The 24369-nt window shown below is 32.6% G+C and overlaps 7 protein-coding genes across 9 annotated transcripts in view; 1 reads left to right on the top strand and 6 right to left on the bottom strand.

The window, feature by feature from the left end:
* Positions 1–3649, bottom strand: part of LOC116342303 (FMRFamide receptor) — a 209926-nt gene extending 206277 nt beyond the window's left edge. For all 3 annotated transcript variants that reach the window (XM_031769839.1, XM_031769841.1, XM_031769840.1), the window contains exon 1: positions 3187–3649. The gene's annotated coding sequence lies outside the window, so the exon portion shown is untranslated. The remainder of the gene's footprint in view (positions 1–3186) is intronic.
* Positions 1–10558, top strand: part of LOC116342305 — an 11780-nt gene extending 1222 nt beyond the window's left edge. The window contains exons 2-5 of the mRNA XM_031769843.1: positions 8972–9414; positions 9484–10069; positions 10164–10311; positions 10370–10558. Coding sequence (XP_031625703.1) covers positions 8972–9414; positions 9484–10069; positions 10164–10311; positions 10370–10440 — 1248 coding nt within the window. The 3' untranslated portion in view covers positions 10441–10558. The remainder of the gene's footprint in view (positions 1–8971; positions 9415–9483; positions 10070–10163; positions 10312–10369) is intronic.
* A 204-nt stretch (positions 10559–10762) lies between these two features.
* Positions 10763–12418, bottom strand: LOC116342558. The gene is made up of 2 exons (XM_031770222.1): positions 12327–12418; positions 10763–12236 (listed from the first exon to the last, which is right to left on the bottom strand). The coding sequence occupies exons 1-2, from the start codon at positions 12366–12368 to the stop codon at positions 10815–10817; spliced, it is 1464 nt and encodes a 487-aa protein (XP_031626082.1). The 5' UTR covers positions 12369–12418; the 3' UTR covers positions 10763–10814.
* Positions 12419–13504: 1086 nt separating this feature from the next.
* Positions 13505–15364, bottom strand: LOC116342467 (thioredoxin-2-like). The gene is made up of 4 exons (XM_031770100.1): positions 15202–15364; positions 14241–14305; positions 14074–14155; positions 13505–13981 (listed from the first exon to the last, which is right to left on the bottom strand). Exons 1-4 carry the CDS (start codon positions 15223–15225, stop codon positions 13829–13831), a joined length of 324 nt encoding a protein of 107 aa, XP_031625960.1. The 5' UTR covers positions 15226–15364; the 3' UTR covers positions 13505–13828.
* Positions 15365–16424: 1060 nt separating this feature from the next.
* LOC116342464 lies at positions 16425–17706 on the bottom strand. The gene is made up of 5 exons (XM_031770096.1): positions 17573–17706; positions 17367–17504; positions 17138–17308; positions 16926–17069; positions 16425–16851 (listed from the first exon to the last, which is right to left on the bottom strand). Exons 1-5 carry the CDS (start codon positions 17669–17671, stop codon positions 16681–16683), a joined length of 723 nt encoding a protein of 240 aa, XP_031625956.1. The 5' UTR covers positions 17672–17706; the 3' UTR covers positions 16425–16680.
* A 515-nt stretch (positions 17707–18221) lies between these two features.
* On the bottom strand, positions 18222–19519 carry LOC116342465 (thioredoxin domain-containing protein 2-like). The gene is made up of 4 exons (XM_031770098.1): positions 19394–19519; positions 19051–19218; positions 18761–18904; positions 18222–18612 (listed from the first exon to the last, which is right to left on the bottom strand). The coding sequence occupies exons 1-4, from the start codon at positions 19514–19516 to the stop codon at positions 18436–18438; spliced, it is 612 nt and encodes a 203-aa protein (XP_031625958.1). The 5' UTR covers positions 19517–19519; the 3' UTR covers positions 18222–18435.
* Positions 19520–19995: 476 nt separating this feature from the next.
* LOC116342466 (thioredoxin-1-like) lies at positions 19996–20668 on the bottom strand. The gene is made up of 3 exons (XM_031770099.1): positions 20491–20668; positions 20294–20437; positions 19996–20211 (listed from the first exon to the last, which is right to left on the bottom strand). Exons 1-3 carry the CDS (start codon positions 20560–20562, stop codon positions 20053–20055), a joined length of 375 nt encoding a protein of 124 aa, XP_031625959.1. The 5' UTR covers positions 20563–20668; the 3' UTR covers positions 19996–20052.
* Positions 20669–24369: the final 3701 nt, after the last annotated feature.

Raw genomic sequence — 24369 nt, 5'->3', positions numbered from 1 at the left:
TATTTTAACGCGATTTAATGCCATACCGTTAAGTTTATGTGATAATAACTCATAAAATATACGATTAACAACCAGCGTTAAGAGTTTCCAAGAAGGAAAAAATGTCAAAAAAGTTGATGTTTCCATTTTCGAAAGTAAAAAAAATTATCAATAACAAGTTCATTCGCTTCTTTTTGATTTTTTTTTGTATTTATTTTCTTCATTTCTGTCGATTGCTGTGCCTTCTGACAAATGTTACAATGTCCAAAAGGAAAAAGTCTATAAATAAAATTACGCCCGTGAATCAAGTTTGGTCGTCAAATCGATCATTCAGAAGGTCAACAAGTTCTGTGATGATTAAATAAATTGTTTTAATCTATCCCAGCGATAATAATTCAACTTACATTCACATCACCACAGCCCCATGTGCCAGAATTATTTTGCATTTGATGACTCTTGGCTAGAGAGCACATTTACACGGAACTTAAAAATGTCCTATGGTACAGTGTCATAATCTCAGTAAATCACAGTTCTAATTTCTATTATAATTGGTTTAAACAGTTTCGCCTGAACGACGCCGTTCAAAACAATGGCTTTTAAAAACAAGCAATTAATGGTTGACATTTGTGACTTGTTTTTCACGGAGAAATCCATTGTTGTAGGTAATTCATGAATGTCTCATAAAATCTCCACGAAATAATTTTATTCATTGACTTGTCATTGAACGTGCGCCATCATAGCAAATATATTCTTTAGATGCTTGCTTGCTTTCATCGCTATTGTTAACTCTTTTTAGTGTATGAATACAATTTGGATCGTTGGTGCGCATCTAGCACGCAAATTAATTATTTATTTTGCAATAGACCTGATTTTTTTTGTTCCCTTTTCATTCTCACTTTATTCTATTGCTGAGTTAGTAACGAACGATGACACATAAAATAGGTGATAAAATGGAATGTTAAATGAAAGATGTATTTTCTTAGGGTATATTTTGAACAACGACACAAACGACGATGAGGAAAAAAAACTGCACGAACAAATTCAAATAAGAGAAATTTATCTTGTTCATGAATGTGTAATGTAAAAAGCAGAGCTGTAACAGTATATATCATCGGCGTGTGCACAGTTTTATTACCAGCTCTTTTTCGGTTTTAACAACATCAACTTTAGGTTTTTATTATTCTGTATCGCCTCTTTAAAGACGGAAAAATACTCATTTCGCCTTTCATAATACATTCTTTATTAAATTAAACAATATAATGTAAGACATAATATGCATCATGCTAGAGGCTTCAAACCAACAAAAATACGCGTACACACATTCCCAACTTGCCTCCCATTATGAAGTGTGACATCGAGTGAGAATGAGAAAGAGACATAGGCAAAGTGAGAGGCAAACTGAATGAGCCTGAGTGTATTTTTTTATTGCGCATATATTTATCCGAAGACATATCAGCGACAAAACAGGTCGACAAGGCAGCCAAATGCACGTTCTTGTTGGCATTGCCAGTCTTTCTCTTTTTTTTTTATAGAATTTTTGTTTTGTTCATCTACAATAACAACATGAGAACGAAATATATTAAGAAGAGAGCCGGTAGAGATAACGTCCCGTGATACAAATTTGTATTATGTCTGTTTTAAAAAAAGAAATTTGGTAACAAAAAAGAAAATAAACGTTAAAATGTATGTGCTGCTGCTTAAGAAATGATTTGCATGTGGATTTTCCTTTCTTCTTTATTTTCGTCGTTTCTGTCGCACAACAGCATATTCTGTGAAAACCGCATCATGCGAGAACGTTTGAATCCATGCGAGAACATGGTTAGCCAAAAAGGAAAAGAATATCAACAAAAAATCCCGCCGCCGACATTTTCTTATATATACATAGGAAATTAGTGGAAATTGTATTCAAAATTTTCAAGTAGACCTAAGTGAAATAATTTAAAAGCAGATGTTTTAAGCAAATTACGAAATTATTTGTAGCACATTTAAAATATAAAAGAAAGAAAAGTTTTTATAAAAAAATGTTCATTTGACGACATTAAGCTTTTCACTTTTATTTTAAATCTGAATAGTGTTTAGTTCACGAAAATCCATTAGAATTTGTTTTGCACACGGTTTTAGCTTAATTTTACAAAGCATTTTCATGAAAATGAGATATCACATAATTGCGTGATCACATCTCTCTCTCTCTCTCTCTGCTCAAACCACCATTGAATTTGTTACACTCTTATATTATCTGAATTACCGTAAAGTGTGCTTTAAGGGATTTCCTACAAAGAGAATTTTAAATGATGGTGCAGATCATTTCACTTAACCTTGCTAGGTTGTGGCCTTTGTTTGTATGTTTTTATTATTATTCGTTCGTTTTCAAAAAAGTACACTGATTTGATGAAAATTGTTCAAGAACTGAGTTCACTCGAAACCCGAACAGATTCAACAGACAACGTTTAACACACGATGCGGAAAAACGGTAAAAGCCATCAATACCAAACATACATCGAAATTATGAACAAAACACACAAACCCTTAACTTGTTGTACGGCAAAATATTTTCCATTGTCGTCATAAAAAAAAACTCGACCCATTTTGTGCCACATATGAGAAAAGTTTAAGAGATTTTTGTTATTACTGCTCTTTTTCCGGTTTAGATATATTTACACATTCTGCTGTTTACACATGTATGTTTAAAACTATGCTGGTTTATGATATGTTTTTTTGAAGCAGTTCAGCAAGAGCAGTAGCTAAATGAATTCCGACAAAGCAAAAAATTGTCAAAAAACCTCACGAACAATTTTGATTTTTAACATTTGATAATATTAATAAAAGAGTGGAATGATTAACCCCAAAGCAATATCTCAACTTCAAAACCATAATTTTCATTCGAAATCATAAACGCATGGCAACCACATTGTTCACATTTTATTTTAAATTTTTCGGTTTCTCTCTCTGTGTGTGTTTTTTCCAAATGGATTGCGTTTTGTCAACAACATGCTATACAATGTTTATCGAAAAAGTTTCAACGATTCTCAATTTTTGTCTCGATTATTTAAACAATGTAAGCAAAATATTAAACAAGGGTGTGGAACTTGAATCATGATTCAATATGTATATTACGTGCTTGTGATTTTCAGCAAGTATGATCCATGAATTAAACTAATAAAAAAGTTCATCATCGATTATTTTAAATATAATGAGCACTTTACTTACACCTTTTTTGAATGTAATATAATAAATCTCTGCAATAATTTTGGCCAATTACATCCAATAATTACATCAAATTTCACTTGCTACTGAGATTCGATGTAATGATAAATATTTATTTTGAATCTCTTGTTACACTCATCCAACGATTTTATGCCATCTGATCACTTTTAAAACACCGGCATCGAATGTCGCAAAAAATATCAAAAACAAAACAATGCTCGCAGACACAAACACACAAATTATTTGAAATGATCGAACAATTTTACAAATATGTTGTATAAACTTGAAACGGTAGTAAAATGTTAATTCCGATAAAAATTCAGACTCGTTTTGTGGGAAACTTATTCAGAGCGTGTGAACTAATTTCGCGTTGGAGACGACTATACCGTTAAAATACAACTGAAACACTGGAAATCGAAAAAACCGATCAATGCGAAATTACAAAAAAAAATTAACAAAACAAGAATCGTACACCGAAATAACGAGACAAAAAAATGCACATGTAAACTGTAAAGTAAGCCAATCAACAAAAAGACGAAGCAAAATATTCAACAGCACGATTAAAGTGCCACATTCCGAAAAAAATGCTCACGTACAAATTGTATTATTTGCTTTTATTCAATGCAAAGAGAAAGACATCTGTATACGCATTGAAAATATGCATTCGGCGAGTGAGTAAACGTGCGCTCGCACCCGTGTGTGATACCGAAACGAAACGAGATAATCGACTTTAACAGCTTGTCATCAATCTAATCATTAAATTGAAGATAATTTACTACATAAAACGGCAGTTCAGTCTGACTGACTGTAGCACTGGTTAGTACTTAGCATAGCACCACACTTGTTGTAGGTTGCCGTAGCCGACCGTTGCTCGTCCGATTGGTTTTTTTAAGAAGCGCGCGGCGCGAAATTCGCAATTTACTACCATATACTATACTGTTGGGTTTTTGATCCAGTGTAGCAATAACAACGCAACTCGTCCAAGTGTTTCAGTGGCCAATGACCAAGCGTAATTTTCCACTTGATCTTCGATACTTTTTGAAGAAAAAAAAGAAACAAACATGATATAGGTAAAAGTTTATTCTGCACTACAAGTATCAAGCTTCCATTTTGAGCTATTAATAAGTGAATTTTTCTAAAGGTATGCGTTGCCCGTAGTGATAATCGATTTTTCTATGTTTTTTTAAAGTGTCTTTTTCAACGAATCAGCCATATGAAGTATACCAACGATAAAAGTTATGAAATAGTATATTCAGCACGTTGTCGTAGGTGGGAAATTGATCTGAACGACCAATGCGAAAGACTATCTGGTCCGAATAACTAAAGGGAGAAAGAGAGGCAGAAATAAAGATACACAGAAGCACTTGATGTGATTTAATGCGATTGAAGAACTAATTTACGAACAAAATCTGATTGATCTTAATGGATGCAATGTTGCTTTTGCTTTTGCTTCGCGTCCACTTTGTTCGCTCTTTCCGTTCATTATTCAATCAAATCTTGTTCGAGTTCAATTCAATTTACCATCTTTGGGCGAAATAATAAAAAATCAAGTCTTGATAGCAAATGAATAGACTTTAAAGTTTAGTACTGAGCGAAAGGTACCAGTGTCAACTTAATGTGTGTACTCTCACATATTGTATCAATACTGTGACTGAAATCTGAAGAGAGAGAGAGAGAGAGAATTCATACTTATTGTGTAATGAGTAGTCGTTTCCATTCCTGGTTTTATGAACATGATTTGATGTCGGGCATCATAACGTTCTTAAATTGTACCACGTATGCACTTCAATCTATTTTACGCCACCATTGATTCGGATCGGACTCTGTGTGCAATAAAAATTGAACAAACGAGTATACATTTGAATGAATCACTCTATTTTATGTATTTTGCAGATATTCAATTCGCATAAAAGCTACACGCAGTGTAATTGGGCGCTTTATTTCCAAATAAACGATCCAACCGAATAGGTTTTAATGTTGGTTTTTTTGCACTCTCTCCATATGTGTGCAAAAATAAAAAGTGATTAGCTCGGTTTGTGTATGCGCACAATTTGAACTCGTCAATCAGGCGGTTTTTCATTGGTTTTTGAATTTGATTTGTTGAATCAAAGATTCAAAGAGCATTTTTTTTATTAATTCCACACAATTTAAACATGTTTCAAAATCTGTAATGTACGCAAAATTCAACGCATACACATGAAAATAAATAATTATGACAATTTTGTTGTGCGGTTATTTTTTTCAGCGCTCTCCTCATCTGTCAATGCATCGCAATTTAAATTGAACTTATGGTCACTGCCGTACAATGTAGTTACAATATATGTGACATATGTATACACAAAGGTATTTTAATTCAAGCGAATGGCCAGAGAGAGAAAGAGAGCGAGAGAACAGCGAAACCTGATATGAAATAATGGCAAAACTGGTACGACAAAAACAGAAACATTCAATATTTCGAATAGTATAAAGTATCGAATAATATTTACATGGAATTTCGCACATATATTATTGTTGTATTGTATTCATGGTTGGCGTTTCAATTGACGAATCCTATCGGCACCAGCGTTGACGGTGTCTTATTTCAAATTCAAGCGAGACAGACTTGAGTTTTTTTTCTGTCGCTGGAAAAATATAATTAAAAATGGTCCATTGAGTGTGGTGATCATTTTCACGTGCGTATAAATTGCTCAAATTGAATAAATGACGATCAAGTATCATATCCAATACAAATACGCTTCACGTAACGTAAGAAAAACTATACTACATGTAGTTCAATCCATCAATCAACGGCAGGTGACAACTGCCTGTCATGTTTCGTTAATAAATGCGCGTTTTTTCCCATTTTTTTTTTAAAAAAAAAACGTATATTTGCACGACAAGTCAGTGAGAAAATGTATACAGATCTACAATTACATCAAAGTTTACACTAAATTACTTTTATACTTCGACAGTAAAAACTATTTTTTCATATTATGTAATCAATTTTCATTCGAATCGTTATTGAAAATATCACTTGATCCAATTTCAATCATATGTTTGGTGAGTAATTTAATCGAAAATCATTTCAGGAGGTTAAGAATTTCGAAATTTCACTTTTCACAAATAATTGACATGAAAAAGATTTGTTTGATGTTTTGCCGCAAATGATGGCGCATAACATGATGCATTTGACGGATCTACAAGAAAATGGAGGGAAAGTAAACAGCGCTCAACTTTTGCAATATATTACAAACACAAAAAAGGTGCACGCAACACAATCGAGAATTAATCTTTACTTTGATCGACTTTGCGTCGGTTCTTTCGTTTTGTTTGTTTTTCATATTTTATTCAGTTTCTCATCAACTTTTCCATTTCCTTGTTCTATTCTCTGTGTTCTCAATCAAGTGCCAAGAGTCAACCACACATATGCATTCTGCTTATTATCTCTTCGTTTTGTGAACACTATGAAATGTGTGCCTGTCGTCTCGCAAAATATCTTCTGTGGTTCTATAAATGACGCAAACGATATGCTTTCTTTCGATCCTATTTTAGACACTTTCAACTTTTTTTGCCGGGATATACCTTCTTTTCGTTGTGTTAGAGGGATATAAGTAAACGTCATATCGAAATGATTATGTCAGACTCCTACTCGATTTCTATATACGTGTACTTTTATCTCAGTCATCAGTTTAAGTTATCGGTCGTTTCGACAACTTTCTGCATTCACTTTGTCGTGCATTCTTGCTTTCGACTCTTCTTCCCTTGCTCACGTTTTTATTCTTCTTTCACTGAAACAACATCTTTGATGCGTTTGAAATTTGGTTTTTGCAACACACATCAACGTCATCGAGTTTTATCGCTCAATGAAAGAAGAAAAATATATCGTACGACGAATAAAACTACCACACGAACTTTGCGATTTTCTTTTAATTTTCATTCTGGAGATTTCATCCCTTCTCTCAGCCAAGCTAAAACAGTAGCTTTCTGAGGAAGATTTATTGTGATGAGAAATGCACTTGTGCAATAAAAAACCCCATTCTATTCTTAGTACAAATTTCAATCAAAACATTTATCGTCATAGATAAAATGGCAAGGGAAAAGAATGACCGAAATCGTTTGAGTTTTCAATAAATTAAACAAAATCTTCACAAAATATTTTTTTTTTTATTCTTAAAACTAATGAGATTTCTTAAAATTATTTAATTTAATCGATTTTAAACAAGCGTTCAGAAAGACATACATTTATGCGAGCAATTGAATGATGCTTGCATCATTTGATGCGCATCGCTAGTGCTTTCGTTGTGCGTTCGTGCGATGCCGAAGATCCGAATGTATGGCGACAGCACAATCGATGCGCATCAAATGATGCAAGCATCATTCAATCGCTCGCATAAATGTATGTCTTTCTGAACGCTTGATTTTAAATTGATCAAGGTAAAGAGTGGATTCAATGAGCACAATTTTGGATTCAATGATTTGCAAATCAATAAATTGAATAAAAAAGAAAATTGGTTAGAGCAGAGATAAATCGATTTCAAAAAGTATCGTCTGTGTCATTGAGCCAATACACACATCAGCATGATATATTATTGATTTTGAAATTCGAATTACAAATTAAATACATTCAGCGCTGGCTAGCAAGTTTTTAGCGATTGTTTGTATAAATCAAGTATCTCGTTTTCAATCTTTTGTTTTTCTTTAATAAATCCTGGCACCGGTATAATTTACGACGAAATTGTTAAATGAATCGCACGATCATTAGCGTTGTTTGTATTTTCGATTGAAATTTTCCGAGTTTCGGCACAGTTGCAATTGCCAAATTCAAAATTCATAGTTGCAGAAAAATCAATATGAAGTAATCCATCCATTGAAATCTGAATTTCTCTCATTCGCTAAGCATTCAATCGTTACCCGATAAAAAGCAGTAGTGTTGCAATGAAAACAAATGAACGAACGAAAACTATCAAATATGGATATTTGGCTTGAATTGTGAATGTTATCCAAAGAATTTAATCGAATGGCGTTTTCCATTCCAATCTCCAATTTGTGAGCACAGAGCACACACACACACACACCCACTCACACACATTTCAAATATTATCATGCACTTGGATTGCTCTTGCATTTATTATCATCCAGTGCTCTTCTCTTTCACTCTCACTCGTTCCAGCTTTATTTACTTTTGCCATTCGCATTCCTCATAAAACAGTTCATTTTCACAGCTCGCACAGCATATATACCATCGCACACAATTCAAAAGACCAGCGTTCGTATTTCGGTTGGTAAAGTAATTTATATTGATAGTGTCATTAAGCAAATGATATCCATTAAGCAAATAATCTATTATATGATTGTTATTATTTTGTGTAGTTTGTATTTGCATTTCGATAAAATCCGATATGTGCATTTCGATGCACTTGCTCTTTTCGTATGTGCGTAAATGTTAGTGAGTTAGTGTATTTTGTAACGGCACGTTCGGTAGCAAGAGCTGTAGCGACAATTTAATTAATCGGTGTAATACATTAAGCTAACGATTTGCATAGAAATGCTGGTATTTATCTTTTGGCAGCGAAAATATTTGTTCGTTTGAATATAGTATAGAATGGCGCCATAGAAAGCAACAATATTATATTGCTTTAAGCACTTTTTCTTTTCTCTATCTCGTGTACAGTGTACAGCTAGTTGTTACAACTAGCATATGAGATGTAAATACCGAGATCATTTGTTTGTAATCTGTATCTCAAGCTGTTTGTAGAACCATTGTAATGAAATGTGTGCCCTCTCTCCTTTGGTCTCTTTAAATGAACAGATATCGTCATCTCCGCAAAGAAAAATAAAACAAATTCCGGCCGCCAGCAATGCAACCACCTTACACTCGGCGACAAATCAAACAACAGCAACAAAAAGAATGCTAACCAGACTAACGGATAGCTATTTGCCACCCACCATGCAAGCACTAGCTTATTATATTGAGCTACTTCAATACGAACCGGTGCACATGACGACAATTGAACCACCATTTACAATTGCATCATCGACACCAACATTTCCGAATCTATCACCAAGCACACCAAAGCCGCCACCATTTCAACAACCAGTAACTTGGTGGTCTCCACCATCGACTACCACGCAAAAAGCCACGACATGGTGGAGTCCACCATCAACAACAACACAAAAACCAACTACTACTTCGTGGTGGACAAATCCATCAACAACATCGTCATGGTGGACCACCACAACACAAAGACCTTGGTAAACACTTATTTACTTTAATAATTTTTATTTTCTGAAATGGACATATATGAATCGCTTGTTTTACAGGTGGAATCCACCCTTTGTTTCATCCGATTCACAATCCGAATCATCAACGACGACATCGACGACGACGACGACGAAAACAACAACAAAGACACCTCGTCCAAGCACAACAACGCCGTCATGGTGGCATCAAGAAACAACTCCGTTCCATAAGCCCGGCAACGTTCAGCCTGATTCACTTTTACCACGTCCAGCTAGTAATAGCGAATCAATGAGGGAGCCAAATAAAGCACCACAAATGGGCGATTTGTCATTTTTGAGCATATCAAGTTTTCCGCATTTCGAGTATTTTGTAAAACCGAATTCAAAATCATTTGTCAAAAAGCCAGAATATGAATATCTTCATCAATTTCCAGCCGAATTATTGCAAGACATTGAAAGTGAAGAACCGCACGAACGAAAAGGTAGCGATCTGGAAATTGCTAATGATTTCCGACGTATTTATGATGATTTCTTTGCACGTGTTCGTGTATTTTCACCAATTACTGGCAAAAAACGTGTGCCACCAACACGACCTTATGTGCTATTTTTGATCTTCTACGATTTGTGCAAACGTGAAGCGAAACGCTTAAATTTGCAAGAATTTACGGTATGTTTCACATCGCTTCATTCTATTGTCGTTTTTCTCTCTATCAAATACAAGTATTGAATTTTTCGATGTACACACACGTTTCAATATACAGGGTTACAGTCCAACAATGTTGGAAAAACTGCACGAAATATCAAAATACTCAGCCGAACGGCAAATGTTCACATTATTGGATGAGTTATACCAACAAAAATCTATCGTTTCCAACGATTTTACAATGCGAATGATGGAAATAATGACAGGTAAAAATTTATTTAGATTTGATATTAACCTGAACTTGACTTTGACATACCATTTCAGATCTTTCTAATCCAAATAGTGTAACGGCGAAAGCACTAAGAATTCTACCACCGCTCAAATTTGAGCCATAGTGAGCGTTAATGAAAAATAATTTACGATTAAAACTAGATACAAACTAAACAAACAAAAAAAATCGATTTTATAGATATAAGATGAATTTCCTTCCTTTTCCATTTCAACGCGACAATATTCAATACTATTCTTTAAGAATTGATAAACTCATTTGAATATTTTTTGTGTTGAACAGAAGAAAATGATCAATATTTTTTTTGAAGAATACAATTTACATAACTAATAAAATAGATTAAAAAAAAAGAATATATATGGTTTTTTTACTTTTTGTGTTTAATTTTTGAAGTTTTTCAATTGAAACGATAAATAATGCGGGGAAAATCATTCTCTATCTTTACAATATTAAATTTAATCAAAAATATCTTGTGCATTTTCATGCTTTCTTCTGAGCATTAAAATAATTTGGTATTTCACTAACTGCACGCCACGTCATACCAATCACCGTGCCAAATATCTCAAGAAGCAATACGGCGCTCTTCTCCCCAAAGCTTTTCGCCGTTAATTCTGTGTTGTCATCGTTCTCAAAGTTATTGATAACATTTTCACTCATTGATCCATTTGTTTTTAGCTTTTTATTCGGTACCATTTGAATATGACTGGAATTCGCATCAAGAAGAATTCCGGCAAAACGTGCACCGTCCAATAACTTGTCACTTTTCATTTCATTTGAATTGTTTTGTTCAAATTGCACGTTTTCAACTGTGACGGTGTCGATGTTCGCATCTTCCGTTGAGTCTTGCATATAATTTGAATATTTCAAAAATGCATTACGAAATGCTTCGGCTGCATCTTCTACACTATTTCTGTTTTTGAGAGTGTTGCGCGGTTTCTTGTCACTGCCATGGTGATCGTTGTTGTAATCAACATCTGGCGCACTACTTCGGTTTGCATTTACTTTGTTTGCATTCTCTTCTACCATCATTGTTGTCATCGTCGCTGTTGTTGTCGTTTTAATTGTTGTTTGCATAACATTTGTGACATTGTTGGATGTGTGCTGTGTAAGTGGTAGTGAAAAATTGAAATTATTGACATTGTTTTCGTTTGATTCCTTGTTCGTAACACTTGTGAAATTTGTTCGTATTTGTGGTTCGAAGAAATTCACGCGAAATATAGACGATGTATGGCCATTAATTTCATCGTTTTCATCAAAATCAGCATCGCTATTGCTCGCACCGTCTAAATTAAATCGTTGTCGTGTGAAATCCCAAGCACTTAAAAGCGGATTTATAAAGTATCGTGCAATGGTGTTACTTTGTGTGGTTTCATTGGATTCGATTGGTTTTGGTGTTGTTGTTATTCGACTGTATCCAATGGCGGCAAAAAGTGAATTTAAATATGTTTGTGATGCGTGCTCTATGCCATTATTTTCCATTTTTTCCTGATTATCATCCGTTGCGTCGGCAAATGCAAAATCAATAAATTGCCGATTTTCATCGTCCGAAAATCGAATATCTGCATTAAGTTCCATTGACTCGGTCAGGTCATCGGATTGTGGTTGTGCCATGCGAAAATTCGATTCACCCTCGTCTTTGATGACATCGCGAATAGTATCCAACCGGTCTTTGGTATTTTGTAAAAATAATCGAATCAATTTGGAGTAAGCTTGTCGTCGACGCTTCCTTGCCGATGGAGTCGTTGAATCTAATTGCAAATCAAAACCAGGAAACATATCAGGTTTATCGGCTCGCGAATCCGTACGTTTTTGTTTGCGAAAATCACTGATGTGACTTGACGGTGGTGTTGTTGTCAACAGACTCTTGAGGAAGTCATTCGTTGATTCGACACTTTGAATCCACTAAAAAAATCAAATTTTGCAGAATAAAAATTTACTCCATTAAAATGTCTGCATGTTTATTTATCCCAATTTTAAACTGAACACACTTACACAAAATGCAATCAACCAACAGATTAGAACAAATCGAATCATATTATATTATTATTTTTTAAATATAATTCAGAAAGTGTTTTGCTTCAAACTCTCAACAAAATACTGAATTAATAAAATAACTTTAAATCGATTCTTGTATCGCATAATTTTCATTCCAATAACATACTCAGTTTTATCGAATACAAATGGAAGTGGATTGGCCATTGTCATTTTTTCTTCTTCAAACAAGTGCCATGCATACAAATTATAACTTAAATAGAATAAATGAGTATTTTTTATGATTGCGTAATATAAAATCCGCGTTTGCTTCGGGCGTTTATTTATACATAATATACAAACGGAACAATATCATAACAATTTATAATCGAGTCTCGTGTTATCATCGCACGTAGATCAATTTTTGATGAATTTAGATTGAATGCGTACTGTTTACGTTCAGTGACCCAGATTTTAAGGCTTTGCTTGATTTTGATTCTATTTTTTTGTTCGTTTCACTCATGTGTCATTGCATTGAATTATACATTTCGATTGATATTCAGTAAAAACATCTGTTCAAATATGAAATCCAACCTTTTGTGTCTGATGGTCAAGGTCTTGAGTCCAACGAAAAATCAAGCCAAATTGATATTGTGAATTATACACATGCATGGTGCGTCATTATAGTGTTTTCAAGAAGTATCATTCACAATCTTAGTTTTAAATTCAAATTACTTCCGCTAGATGGCCCAATATGTGTGTACATACAAAACAAACATATCGCTATCAAACGTTAACTGGAATAAAATATACATACATTTATTGTGTTTGTGTTTTTTTTTCATTTTCGGTAGTTGATAAACCCTCTTTTATCTTAGAACGAGGATGTGTGACATTTTTATTCTAATTAAAATCATTATCGAATGTACATTTGTTTGTTTTCTTTCGCCAATATCGCTTATTTTCAATATATATTGCTTATGTAACATTTTAATTAATAATGACACTGTCAGCACTTTTCGTCGAATTTTGAAAAAAAAAAAAAAAAAAAATTTGATTACTGATAACATTATTTTCATGACCACAATCAAATGCACAATGAAAATAGTAGAATGAGAGAAGTAAGAAATATGACCCATCAAGGTTTTGGATGGTTGGAGATAATCTTGAACTGAATGGTAAAAGATAACACATTTTTGTTTTGTGTAATAAGTATATTTATTTTCCAGCAGATTGTAAAAATGGTTTACAGAAATTGCGTGCAAGCAGTGTATATTCAATGGCTGAATTAGCCGTCGTCCAGTTCAATACATATACACAAATCGATATCCATATAGATAATCGCAATGGAATTATAAAAGAAAAAAAAAATGGAACAAAATACACACTACCGCAATGCTAAAAATTATTTATCAAAGCCTGTAAGGGTGACCAATAAAAACAAATCGTAATCACCCATTTTTAATATGGCGATAGTGTTCAAAGCAAAAAAAAAAGAAGAACGGTAAATGTGTGTATGCAATTTAGTTGATGTATTGTACAATTGTTTTTTCGAGTTTATCGGGATTGGCGCCACTGAAGCTATCGACTTTTTTGCCATCCTTCATGAACACAAATGTTGGCATGCTGGAAACATCGAATCGCATGGCCAATTCCTCGCATTCGTCAACATCAACCTGACATTTGAAAAGAAAAACGCACATGCAATTAGATTATGAAATTTTCTCTTCTTCAAGTCATTTCAATATGCGATAAAAAAGAAAATTACCTTAAGGACGACAATGTTTGAAGCATATTGTTGTGCAAATTTCTCCAAAACAGGTGAAATTACTTTGCATGGTCCGCACCAACTGTACAAGACGATAAAATATGTAAATAAAATGACACAATGTACAAAAATGAAAATGTCGACTTTTGAAAAAGGCAAACACTTACGTTGCAAAGAAGTCAACAACGACTACTTTATCACCAGCATTATTAACTTGCTCATCGAAGTCAGCCTGTAAAGGAACAGAGAAATATACTTTAGTGAAGAAATAAGCAACATTAATATATCGATTTTAAGAAGAAGGTCAGACAAGATGAATCATTTCATCTTTAAAATGTATTCCATATTCGCATCGATGAGATGTAACAAGGTGAGATGACATTTGAAAAGGCACAACAAATGATGATTACATATTGGTTACGAAATAGAAAAAATGACTCATAACATTAATTTTTGTATCTGAGCTTTGTTGTTTTTTCTCTCTCTCTATAAATATATTGAGTTGAAACGAGTTTTCGAGAAGTCAACTCAAAGGCAGAAAATAAATTAATGATTTCTGAATTCTGAATTGTTGACTGCAGAATTATTAAAACATTTGTCGTGCATTTTTAACGTCGCTATATTTGGCCGATTTTAAAGCATAACAAAATACAAAATAAAAACTTGTTCTTTTTTCTGCACGTTTACGTATTGTATGACAACATGGTTATTAGATTCTTCATATGTCATTTTTTTCATCGAATTAAATTCCAAGTAGTGGATGATTACGTCATGCATGATACGGCAAGATTTCATTCCAGATAATTGATTTTTTATTTCGTTCGTTCTTGAAATAAAACAACGCAAACGAATCCGATTTAATTACGGCGTGAGAGAAAGAATGGTATGCGAAAATTGCACGGAACGTTGTCGTTTCAACAAAGCGGTCATCGCGCCATATTTTTTTTTTATTTTACTACAACATCTAATGCACACATGTATGTTAACAACGTAAAAGTGACTGAACAAAGCACAAAACACATTACAAACGCGCGTCCAATTTCACAAAAGATCAAAATGATTCTTGAACTATACATAACTTATTTAGTTTATTGTTGAAATGACAAAACATTTTTTATTTATACATACCACATCTTTAACTAAATGAACCATTTTGAAGTAGTTTTTTTTGGTTTTGGGTTATAATTCGAAAAATAAATTGAATACGAATGGAATATTTATGATTTGGAGAAAAAATGCTTCTCATACGACCGTGATCAAATACCGACTGATTTGTCCTAATACAATCATTTTGGTGGTGGCGACAAGCGGTACGACGCTGTCGAAATTTTTCAATGTCTTTGTGTGTACATGTGTTTTGACACGTTTATGTATTGCAATTCACATTTGTTGGTCAGTTCATGCTTTTTACCGCCTTTTGAATGTGACAATGTGACAGCAGTTGATGAAGTGACAGCACCAATTATGGTGCGTTCATATTCATGCTATGTTCATCGGTGATTGGTAATACACAAAAAGTTTCAATGTTCTTATCCAAATAAAAAATGTTATTTTACTTTTGGAATAGATGATTTTTTACAAATTTCTATCGAAAGATCGTCTGTCTAATCTCATGCGTGTTTTCAAATGCTTGATTTGATAAGGATTTGGAATTTTCGCTAAAGTAAGTTTCAGTATCATGTTAATGGTATTTATTCATTATATTCTGAAGTATTTTTGTAAAGAAATCAATAATTCGTAATTTTTGACGTGCTTTTAAAAATAAAATAATTCAAATTTAGTTGAATTTCCGTCAACCAAAATCCCAATGGCGAAATACCCAACGAAAATTATTTATATTCATCATTTGAAATGCGATACACAGTGCTGCCATCATGAAAATCGCTAAAAAAGAAAATCTGTTTCGGCGTCGCTGTATATAAGTTGATATTGAATTTTGAATAACAAAGTCTTATCAAATCAAACACAAACAAGGAGAATTCATTTCACAAACTGTATTTTGAATGCAAAATAGAAAAATACGTACGTTTAAATAGTAAAAATAGAATTTCCAAATTTTATTTTGATATGTAATTACCAATGAATCATCGTAAATTGATTTTTTGAATTTGTTTTTGTTAAGACATGATCCGATGATGACTTCATCAGCTAACGATTTTTCTTATAATATTAGGTGACCTTGACTATTCTTCAAGTAACACAAAAATGACTTATCATTTATTTTTATGAAGCAATTCCAATACAGACGTGATTTTCTGACGAATTTTGATTACATTTATTCTTGGAATAAACTATTTTTTTCTACCTAATCGCTTATCAACTCTCAGTTCAGTTAAAAATGTACGCAATAATTAAAAACAGTCTCTGAATTGAACTTTATTTACATCATCAAACTTTCAATAAAAGATCTGTCAGTTTATTAATATTTGAATGTTTTAGAATGAATGTGAAACTTCTCCCAACTTCGGAGAATTCGAGTTTTTTTTATATGACGGTGTTACACTTTAATGAAATGTCGGAGGAACTCTCATATCCATTCTTGGACATTGGACAATCAATTCATTGGAACTTCATAATGAATTTTTATAATATATAATTTACAAGGCATTAATCTTGTTTCGATCGAAGCAAAAGATCGTTAAGGGTTTTCTCAACCCGCTCCACATTACAAGTGGAATAAAATTGAATATTATCACCATTTTCCATGAAGGTAAAGGTGGGCGATGTTGTTGGCTGCACCAATCGTTCAACGACTTTCGGACAATTCTCGACATTTACCTGAAACGATTACAAAATCAAATTATTTCGATTCGGCTAAAATGATCGACCGTGTTGTATTTTTTTCTTATTACTTTGATCATATAAACGTCTGGGAATTTGTGAGGCAATTTCTCCAATTGGGTTGAAATCGCTTCGTTTTTCGACTCTTCGTTAACGAAAAACTTAACCACAACCAATTTATTGCCAGCATATACCAATTCGTCGTCGAACTCATCCTTGAAGGTCAATATTAAATTTTTATTAAACGAACCAAATTACTTGATTTGTGTAAGTTTATTCTTACATTTGTTTCTACGTGAATCCAGCTATTTTGAACGATTCTATCAAATTTAAATACATCAAAGCCTTCCATGAAATTGACCACTTCGTTTTTTTTAATGAAAACAAACGTTGGCGCTCTGACTACTTTGAATCGATTTACTAAATTCCGCAAATTATTCATTTGTTTATTTACCTAAAATTCAGATATTTTTGAAATCATGTCCAAGTTCTTTTTTACATTAAAATCTCACCTTTATCATTAAAGCATCTGGATATTCGGCAGGTGCTCTTATTATTTCTGGAACATTGCATTCTTGACATCTATGTTCAAAAAATTGAACAACAACTAATTTATCACCTGCGTTTTGAATATCTGCATCGAATTCAGCCTTAAATTTTGTTTAAATATTATTTTCTATATATAAAAAAATAACAAAATTGAAATATTTTTGCTCACTATTGTGTTAATATTTTTCCAATCGGGTTGAAGTGAATTTCCAGCAGGATTTAAGCCAACACAAAGGCTGATTAAACTCAGAAAAACGACCAGTTCCATAGTAAATTGAATTATGAATGTAGCGAATATTTGTGATTCTCTATTCTATTTCAACGTCGCATATATATAAAAATGACATCAGTTTGGATTTTCCAGTATAAAACAGATAGCCATATATGTTGCTTTTCTGATAACCCTATATGCTAAGCTTTGAATAATACTCAAAAGTCTATTTTATGAGACGGATTTTTTAGTATTTGATGTTCGTTGGAATTCCCACTTTTTTCAACGTCAAGAAAACGTACACGGTTTGATCATCTTGTTTTTTTTTTAATTAAGAAGCTGATTTAGTCTAAATCAGACATTATATTGAGATATTTTCAGCCAGATGAATCAGCTCAGGCGTTGAAAATGAAGGACAACAATAGATGTTATAGGTATAAAAACACTTCTAATGTTTTTACTCAATTTCAGCGCCTGACGTTAGCTCCCTGAGCTGATTCATCTGGCTGAAAATATCTCAATATAATGTCTTGTTTGAATACATGTTATCTGTTCAGTATTTCAGTTTGGAATAAGGTCGATCTTTGTACATACATTATTAATCAGCTCCGTTTTTAATGGTGTTAAAAAGAATATCATTTCATTTTTAGCACTTTTTTATTTTTATTTGAAAAAACAACTTAGAAATAATCAAAAAAGTGATAGCGAATACACAAAAGTAATGTAACAGCAGTATTTATGATTCATTCGACTCTTTAAGAATACTTATACTAGACTAATTGTCGCACTAGACATACACATGTACTGAATCGTATCATCTATCATCTTCCTTGGCAAATACTTGATGCCAGTTGTAGATTGAAGGTCTCATTGAATCGATTTAAGTCTGATCCTTCAAGCTTTTCGATCGGACAACTTTTTTTAAAATAAAAGACGAATGTCGGCGAGTGATCAACTTCAAACTGTTTCGCCAATTTACCAAATTTGTCAATGTCAACCTAAATAAAGAGAAATTAAAAGAAAACAAAATATGCACACACTCATACAAACTTCAGAGTAAACAATGACAACATTTGAATCTACTCAAATTTCGAACTTTTTGTAGAAAAATTCTCAATTTTGTGTAGACGAATATATATAACTTACTTTAATCATAATAACATTCGGACAGTTTTGAACCAAATTCTTTAAATGTGGTGTAATTTGTTTATTATACTCGCACCATTTGTAGTAAAATACAATGACCATCAATCTTCCATTTGCATTTTTTTCTATTTCTTTGAATTGTTTCTGAAATTTAAATAAAATTAATTGTGAAAAGATATTCGAAAGTTTTACATAGTCGTAAGTGTTTTGTAGTCAAATTCATTGATAATAAGCATATTATCAAAACCAGTTAAAAGTTGTTTGCAGCAAACATTGAACTCATTTCTGACCTTTGTCTTAAGACGTATCCATCTGTTTTCATCAATATTTTTTATGTCTTTAGTATAAAAGTCCGCTGTTTCGTTGACTGTTTCATTTCCAATTTTAAATACACATGTTGGTGATATGTTGGTTGTATTTAAACGATGATTCAGGTCTGTGAACTTTTGATTATCTACCTATAATGATGAAAATTGATATTTTCATCTTATCATTATTGACATTTTAAATTAAAAGATTCGATTATAGTTAATTTTTGGCAAGCATTGTGAATTCGGGTTGAAAATTCTCCGTCCAATAATGTAGAATACAATCACATATGAAATGCTAAAATAATGCAAAGTAACAAATTACCTTCGATAAGACATTTTCTTCTCCGGATTGTAATGGACCAGTTGTGCTCACATAATAGTACAAGCAAAGTAGGCCCAAACTAATGAAAAAACCGAATGAGACCAAGCACACTACTAACTTCATCGTGGTATGAAAGCGGACTGTTTATTTGATCTTGCTTTATTTATTTGTTTCCGTTACTTTTGAAATCGCTTTAATTTGATTATATTGTTACCAACGCAGTAAAAAAAGTTTGGCACACACAAATGCGATTGAAGTAAAAATTTCGCTGAAAAATGCAAACAGGTGAGTGATTTTCTCAAGAATTATCCAAAATCGTTTTAAAATGGCTTGATATTATTTCCAAATTTGGCAGTAATTTTTAATTGATTTTCCCCTTGAATTTAACCAATATCAATGTCCCGGTAATCAATGACCCCAACTAAATTTAAATGCTGATTTTGCTTATCTTTTGAAGCGCTTGTACTTGTAACACAAGCCATTGAATTGAATTTTATATGATACATATAGGCTGTATAAATAATAATTAAGAAAAACATTCAATTTAGCAAACAATGTTACTCTTATATTTGAAGCACAGTATCTTATGATGTTATGCACAATTATTGAAAGTCATTTAACAAATTAATTTAATAAGTTTTTATTGTGATGGTGGTAGTTCATAAGTATCTCAACCGTTTATTCAGGACGTGTTCGAATCGATTCACGTTGGCATCGGTGAATATTTCTAACAAACGGCTAAATCTCAAATAAACAAATGTAGGCGAATATATAACATTATATCGGGCGGCCAAAGCCTTGAATTTATCAATGTCAACCTAAATAGAGAGAAAGCAAATCAATGGAGGCAAAACACTTTTAATTATTGCCTCAATTTGTATTTATATTCTTTGTACTTACCCGAAGCATGATAACATTTGAATACTTCAATGCAAGCAAATCCAATGATGAAACTATTAATTTGGAATAATCGCACCAACTGTAGTAAAATTCAACAACAATCAATCTATCAATAGCATTTCGCATTTCATAATCGAATTGGGCCTGAAAGTATATTCAACAAATCATCACAATTTTAATTCAAGTTTACTACTTGCCATTGAACCAATTTCCAACCACGAATTCGTTCTAGTATGGCCTACACAAAAACAGGAGAGAATCAAACACATGGCTAAATTTACTGCTCTTTCGATTGATCCTTAATTTCAATTTGACTTCATTTTCTGATGAAATGCCCGTATTTATACTCTAAATGTAGATCAATGCAACACTATCATAGTGTCATCATCATTTTGCGTACATTTGTGATATGATGCACTGATATCGCGTGCAACAATTTTATTTTCAAATTATTCATCATTTGCAATTTTAAAAGGCTCTTTATTCATTTTATTTTATAGCGCATTTACTTGTTGTTTTTTAAATGAAAATTGTAGTTTATTCCACTATCTAAAAGTCAACCATGAATCAATTTGCACTCATTTGTTTCGGTTTCAATTTAACATTTTTTGTTTCAATTTGTTTTAAATGTAATGCAATCTATTTCATCGACTATTAGCTGTTTGACAAGTCAATTGTGTACAAAGTCTATCTCAGCAACGAATAATAATTAATTGCCCGAGAATGAAAGCGAGACTTCTATTCACAACTTATTGAAATGTAACACCACCATACAAAATATGCTGACAGTCTGCACTTTTTTTTATGGCGGTGTTACATTTCAATAAGTTGTGAATAGATGTCTCTCTTTCATTCTCGGACATTCAAATAGTTATCAAGTCTAATGTAATAAACAACAATATCTTCAATTTCTTTCATATTTGTGGTTTCAACAGTGTCAACCGCCTCCCCTTGTTTAAAAAAGACGAATGTGGGCACGGAATTGATTTCATATTTCGCAGCCAATTTGGCACTTCCATCAGCATCTACCTGAAGAGCGAAAAAGAAATGCAAATCTGAATGTAGTACATTATGTCAATTTGGTGAGTTTAGAAATTACTTTGATCATGGTGACATTTTGATAGTTTACAGCCAGTTCCTCCAGCTTTGGAGCTATCACTTTACATGGTTACCAGTTTGCATTTTAATATGTATTTAGTTGCGTCTGAAATTTTCCGATGGTTTTAGTAGACAATTAAAAATGCTTAATAAATAACCATTTCTTACCGTATTTTGAACGACTTTCCAATTGCTCTCGAAAGCATCAAGGTTATTGCATAAGCAAAATACAAGCAATAAAATTACCAATTTCATATTGAACAGCAATCTCACAGGTCACAGATGATCAATTGCAATTTGATTAATGATCTAAACCGTAATATTTTCCCCAATATTAATCGGTCAATGATTCATACACGAAGTGCCAACACTGCTTATTATTATTTAAATAAAGACATTCTATTTTTGGCAGTGTACTATTATTAAATAATACATATTGTCTTTTTAAGAGACAATACTATCTAATCAATCAATTTCATGCTAGAAGATAAGAACCGTCTAAGTTCATGGCTTCATTTGATGTTATCATGACGTTGGAATGGTTGCGCATGAAAAAATTAAAAAAGTTATTTATACACTGTCACACGTCCGTACATATTTTGCGAGAGTCAAGCGCAATAAGGGCACACTATATAAACGCCATCTATTAATAACGGACTAACTACAATGTAAATCAAACGTATCTGTTTCCCCTTTTTATTTACTCCCTTCCCCTCTCGCTATACTTTTACATTGTAGTTAGTCTGTTTTACAAAGATGTCGTTTCTGTGTAAGATGTGTGACGTCACAATGTATTTATATGGATAGCGCTCGACTCTCGATATTTTGTATTGGTCATTTCAGCGGTCTTCCGTGTTTTTCATACAAGCCGCCCATGTAAATGGTGAAAAAGTCGCGAAAAATGAAAAAAATAATTAAAATTTTTTCTTCGATTTACAAATACTACTCAGAATGAAGAAAATCACATTTCACACAGAAAGAAAAAATGTGGTATTTTTAATTCAATTTTGGTAGATTTTATATAAAATCAACCAAAAACGAATTAAATTTACCATTTTTGACATCTCTGAGGCATATTTCTCAAAAGAGACTATCAGTTTAATAAGTTTTACCAATTGCTTCATTTCATTCACCAAATTGATGGGCTAGCGTCATCTGTGGTTTCGAAAAGTTGGTAAATGTAATGAAGCAGTTGGTAAAACTTATTCAACAAATAGTCACTTTTGAAAAATATGCCTCGGAGTTTTTCATATAAACTTGCCTTGTGACACCTATTGAATACTATTCAATGAATAGTGAGAATATTGGCATTTCGGGCAACCAATAGAAGTTTGAAATTGGTGAGCAACAGTGAAACATTTCGTAACAAACTGCATCATAACTTAAGCTGCAGTTTGTTTCTCATTATTTTATTGTTGTTCTCTAATTCTCAACTCTTAAATGTTGACATTTGATTTACATTTCAGTTTAGGTTGAAGATTTTTTCTCAACTTTTCTGAGGGTATCTTTGTTTCTCAATGGTTCTAATTTAAGAGCTATTAGTTAGTTATGGATGGCTAAAGTCATTTTATAGTAAACAAGTACAGTTCTTCCGAATCAATATCTAATCATTCAATTACAATGATATGATTACAAATGAAGTGGATTTCAGTGTTAATTTTCAAATCTTTTTTGATTCAACAAAGAAGCCATAAGAAAACCATAGATTTATTGCCTAAAACGATAAAAAACAAAATTCACATATAGTTGGCGCTGCATTCTATGCAAACTTGTTTTCCGTTGCAACGGACTAAGTGGAAAGTATATGCTTATTACATAGAATGTAGCGCCAACTATACGTGAATTTTATTTTTTTATCATTTTGGGCAGTAATCTTATCGCTTCTTTTGATAACTTGATGAACATTTTGAAAACAATTGTTTTAGAAGAGAATTGATTCAAATCAGCTACTCAATATCTATTAACGTGATCATTGTAGGTACCAAATACAAAGCATTACCTTCAAAATATGACATAAATAATCCAAAAATGTCGTAACACGTACACCTACTGGATTTTCCCAGTTCAAGAGCCTGTTGAAATAATAGAGTTTCTCAAGAGTATTGAATTGTTTTATTTTCTTTACAACATTTCTTTCTGATGAGTAATTATCCAAGTGGTAGCTTCACGGAACGAAGAAAGTAAAAACGCAGAAACACTAAAATGCAGAAAAATAAACGCAGAAAAAATAACACAGAAAAAAAATCGCAGAAAAAAAAACGCAGAAAAAATAAACGCAGAAATCAAAAATGCAGAAAAATAAACGCAGAAAACCAAAAATGCAGCAAAATAAACGCAGAAAACCAAAAATGCAGAAAAAACGCAGAAAAATGTAAAATAGATAGATAAACCGTGATGGTTGACCTCAATAGCTGTGTTAAATGTTGTTACACTAAGATGGACATGTCAGTCGAGATCTCATTTTAAATTCCTAAGATTTTTAAGACAAAAATATTTTTGTTCAGTCTATCAAAAAAAGAAACCTCTGTCGAGATGAAGAACGAATGACGAAAACAAAAGAAGCCTTAAGAAAACCATAGATTTATTGCCTAAAACGATAAAAAATAAAATTCACATATAGCTGGCGCTGCATTCTATGCAAACTTGTTTTCCGTTGCAACGTACTAAGTGGAAAGTATACGCTTATTACATAGAATGTAGTGCCAACAAACAAATTTTTGTTTCCGTCATTCGTTCTTCATCTCGACAGAGGTTTCTTTTTTTGATAAACTGAACAAAAATATTTGTGTCTTAAAAATCTTAGGAATTTAAAAAGAGATCTCGACTGACATGTTCATCTCAGTGTAACAACATTTAACACTGCTATTGAGGTCAACCATCACGGTTTATCTATCTATTTTACATTTTTCTGCGTTTTTTCTGCATTTTTGGTTTTCTGCGTTTATTTTGCTGCATTTTTGGTTTTCTGCGTTTATTTT

The sequence above is a fragment of the Contarinia nasturtii genome, unplaced genomic scaffold (assembly GCF_009176525.2).
Source record: "Contarinia nasturtii isolate CC-2019 unplaced genomic scaffold, AAFC_CNas_1.1 Cnas_scaffold_864, whole genome shotgun sequence".
Taxonomy (NCBI): Eukaryota; Metazoa; Arthropoda; class Insecta; order Diptera; family Cecidomyiidae; genus Contarinia; species Contarinia nasturtii.
This window is presented reverse-complemented; position numbering and strand designations above follow the sequence as displayed.

Coding starts and splice junctions, on each gene's coding strand:
- LOC116342465 (XM_031770098.1), bottom strand. CDS start 19,516: ATGAAGTTAGTAGTGTGCTTGGTCTCATTCGGTTTTTTCATTAGTTTG. Junction 19,219..19,393: donor AAGAAAATGTCTTATCGAAG/GTAATTTGTTAC, acceptor TCATCATTATAG/GTAGATAATCAAAAGTTCAC. Junction 18,613..18,760: donor CGAATGTTATTATGATTAAA/GTAAGTTATATA, acceptor CTCTTTATTTAG/GTTGACATTGACAAATTTGG.
- LOC116342464 (XM_031770096.1), bottom strand. CDS start 17,671: ATGGAACTGGTCGTTTTTCTGAGTTTAATCAGCCTTTGTGTTGGCTTA. Junction 17,505..17,572: donor GGAAAAATATTAACACAATA/GTGAGCAAAAAT, acceptor ACAAAATTTAAG/GCTGAATTCGATGCAGATAT. Junction 17,309..17,366: donor CAGATGCTTTAATGATAAAG/GTGAGATTTTAA, acceptor TCTGAATTTTAG/GTAAATAAACAAATGAATAA.
- LOC116342558 (XM_031770222.1), bottom strand. CDS start 12,368: ATGATTCGATTTGTTCTAATCTGTTGGTTGATTGCATTTTGT. Junction 12,237..12,326: donor GTTGGTTGATTGCATTTTGT/GTAAGTGTGTTC, acceptor TGATTTTTTTAG/TGGATTCAAAGTGTCGAATC.
- LOC116342466 (XM_031770099.1), bottom strand. CDS start 20,562: ATGTGTTTGATTCTCTCCTGTTTTTGTGTAGGCCATACTAGAACGAAT. Junction 20,438..20,490: donor GGTTGGAAATTGGTTCAATG/GCAAGTAGTAAA, acceptor ATATACTTTCAG/GCCCAATTCGATTATGAAAT. Junction 20,212..20,293: donor CAAATGTTATCATGCTTCGG/GTAAGTACAAAG, acceptor CTCTCTATTTAG/GTTGACATTGATAAATTCAA.
- LOC116342467 (XM_031770100.1), bottom strand. CDS start 15,225: ATGGTTCATTTAGTTAAAGATGTG. Junction 14,306..15,201: donor TTCATTTAGTTAAAGATGTG/GTATGTATAAAT, acceptor GTTCCTTTACAG/GCTGACTTCGATGAGCAAGT. Junction 14,156..14,240: donor GTTGTTGACTTCTTTGCAAC/GTAAGTGTTTGC, acceptor CGTCTTGTACAG/TTGGTGCGGACCATGCAAAG.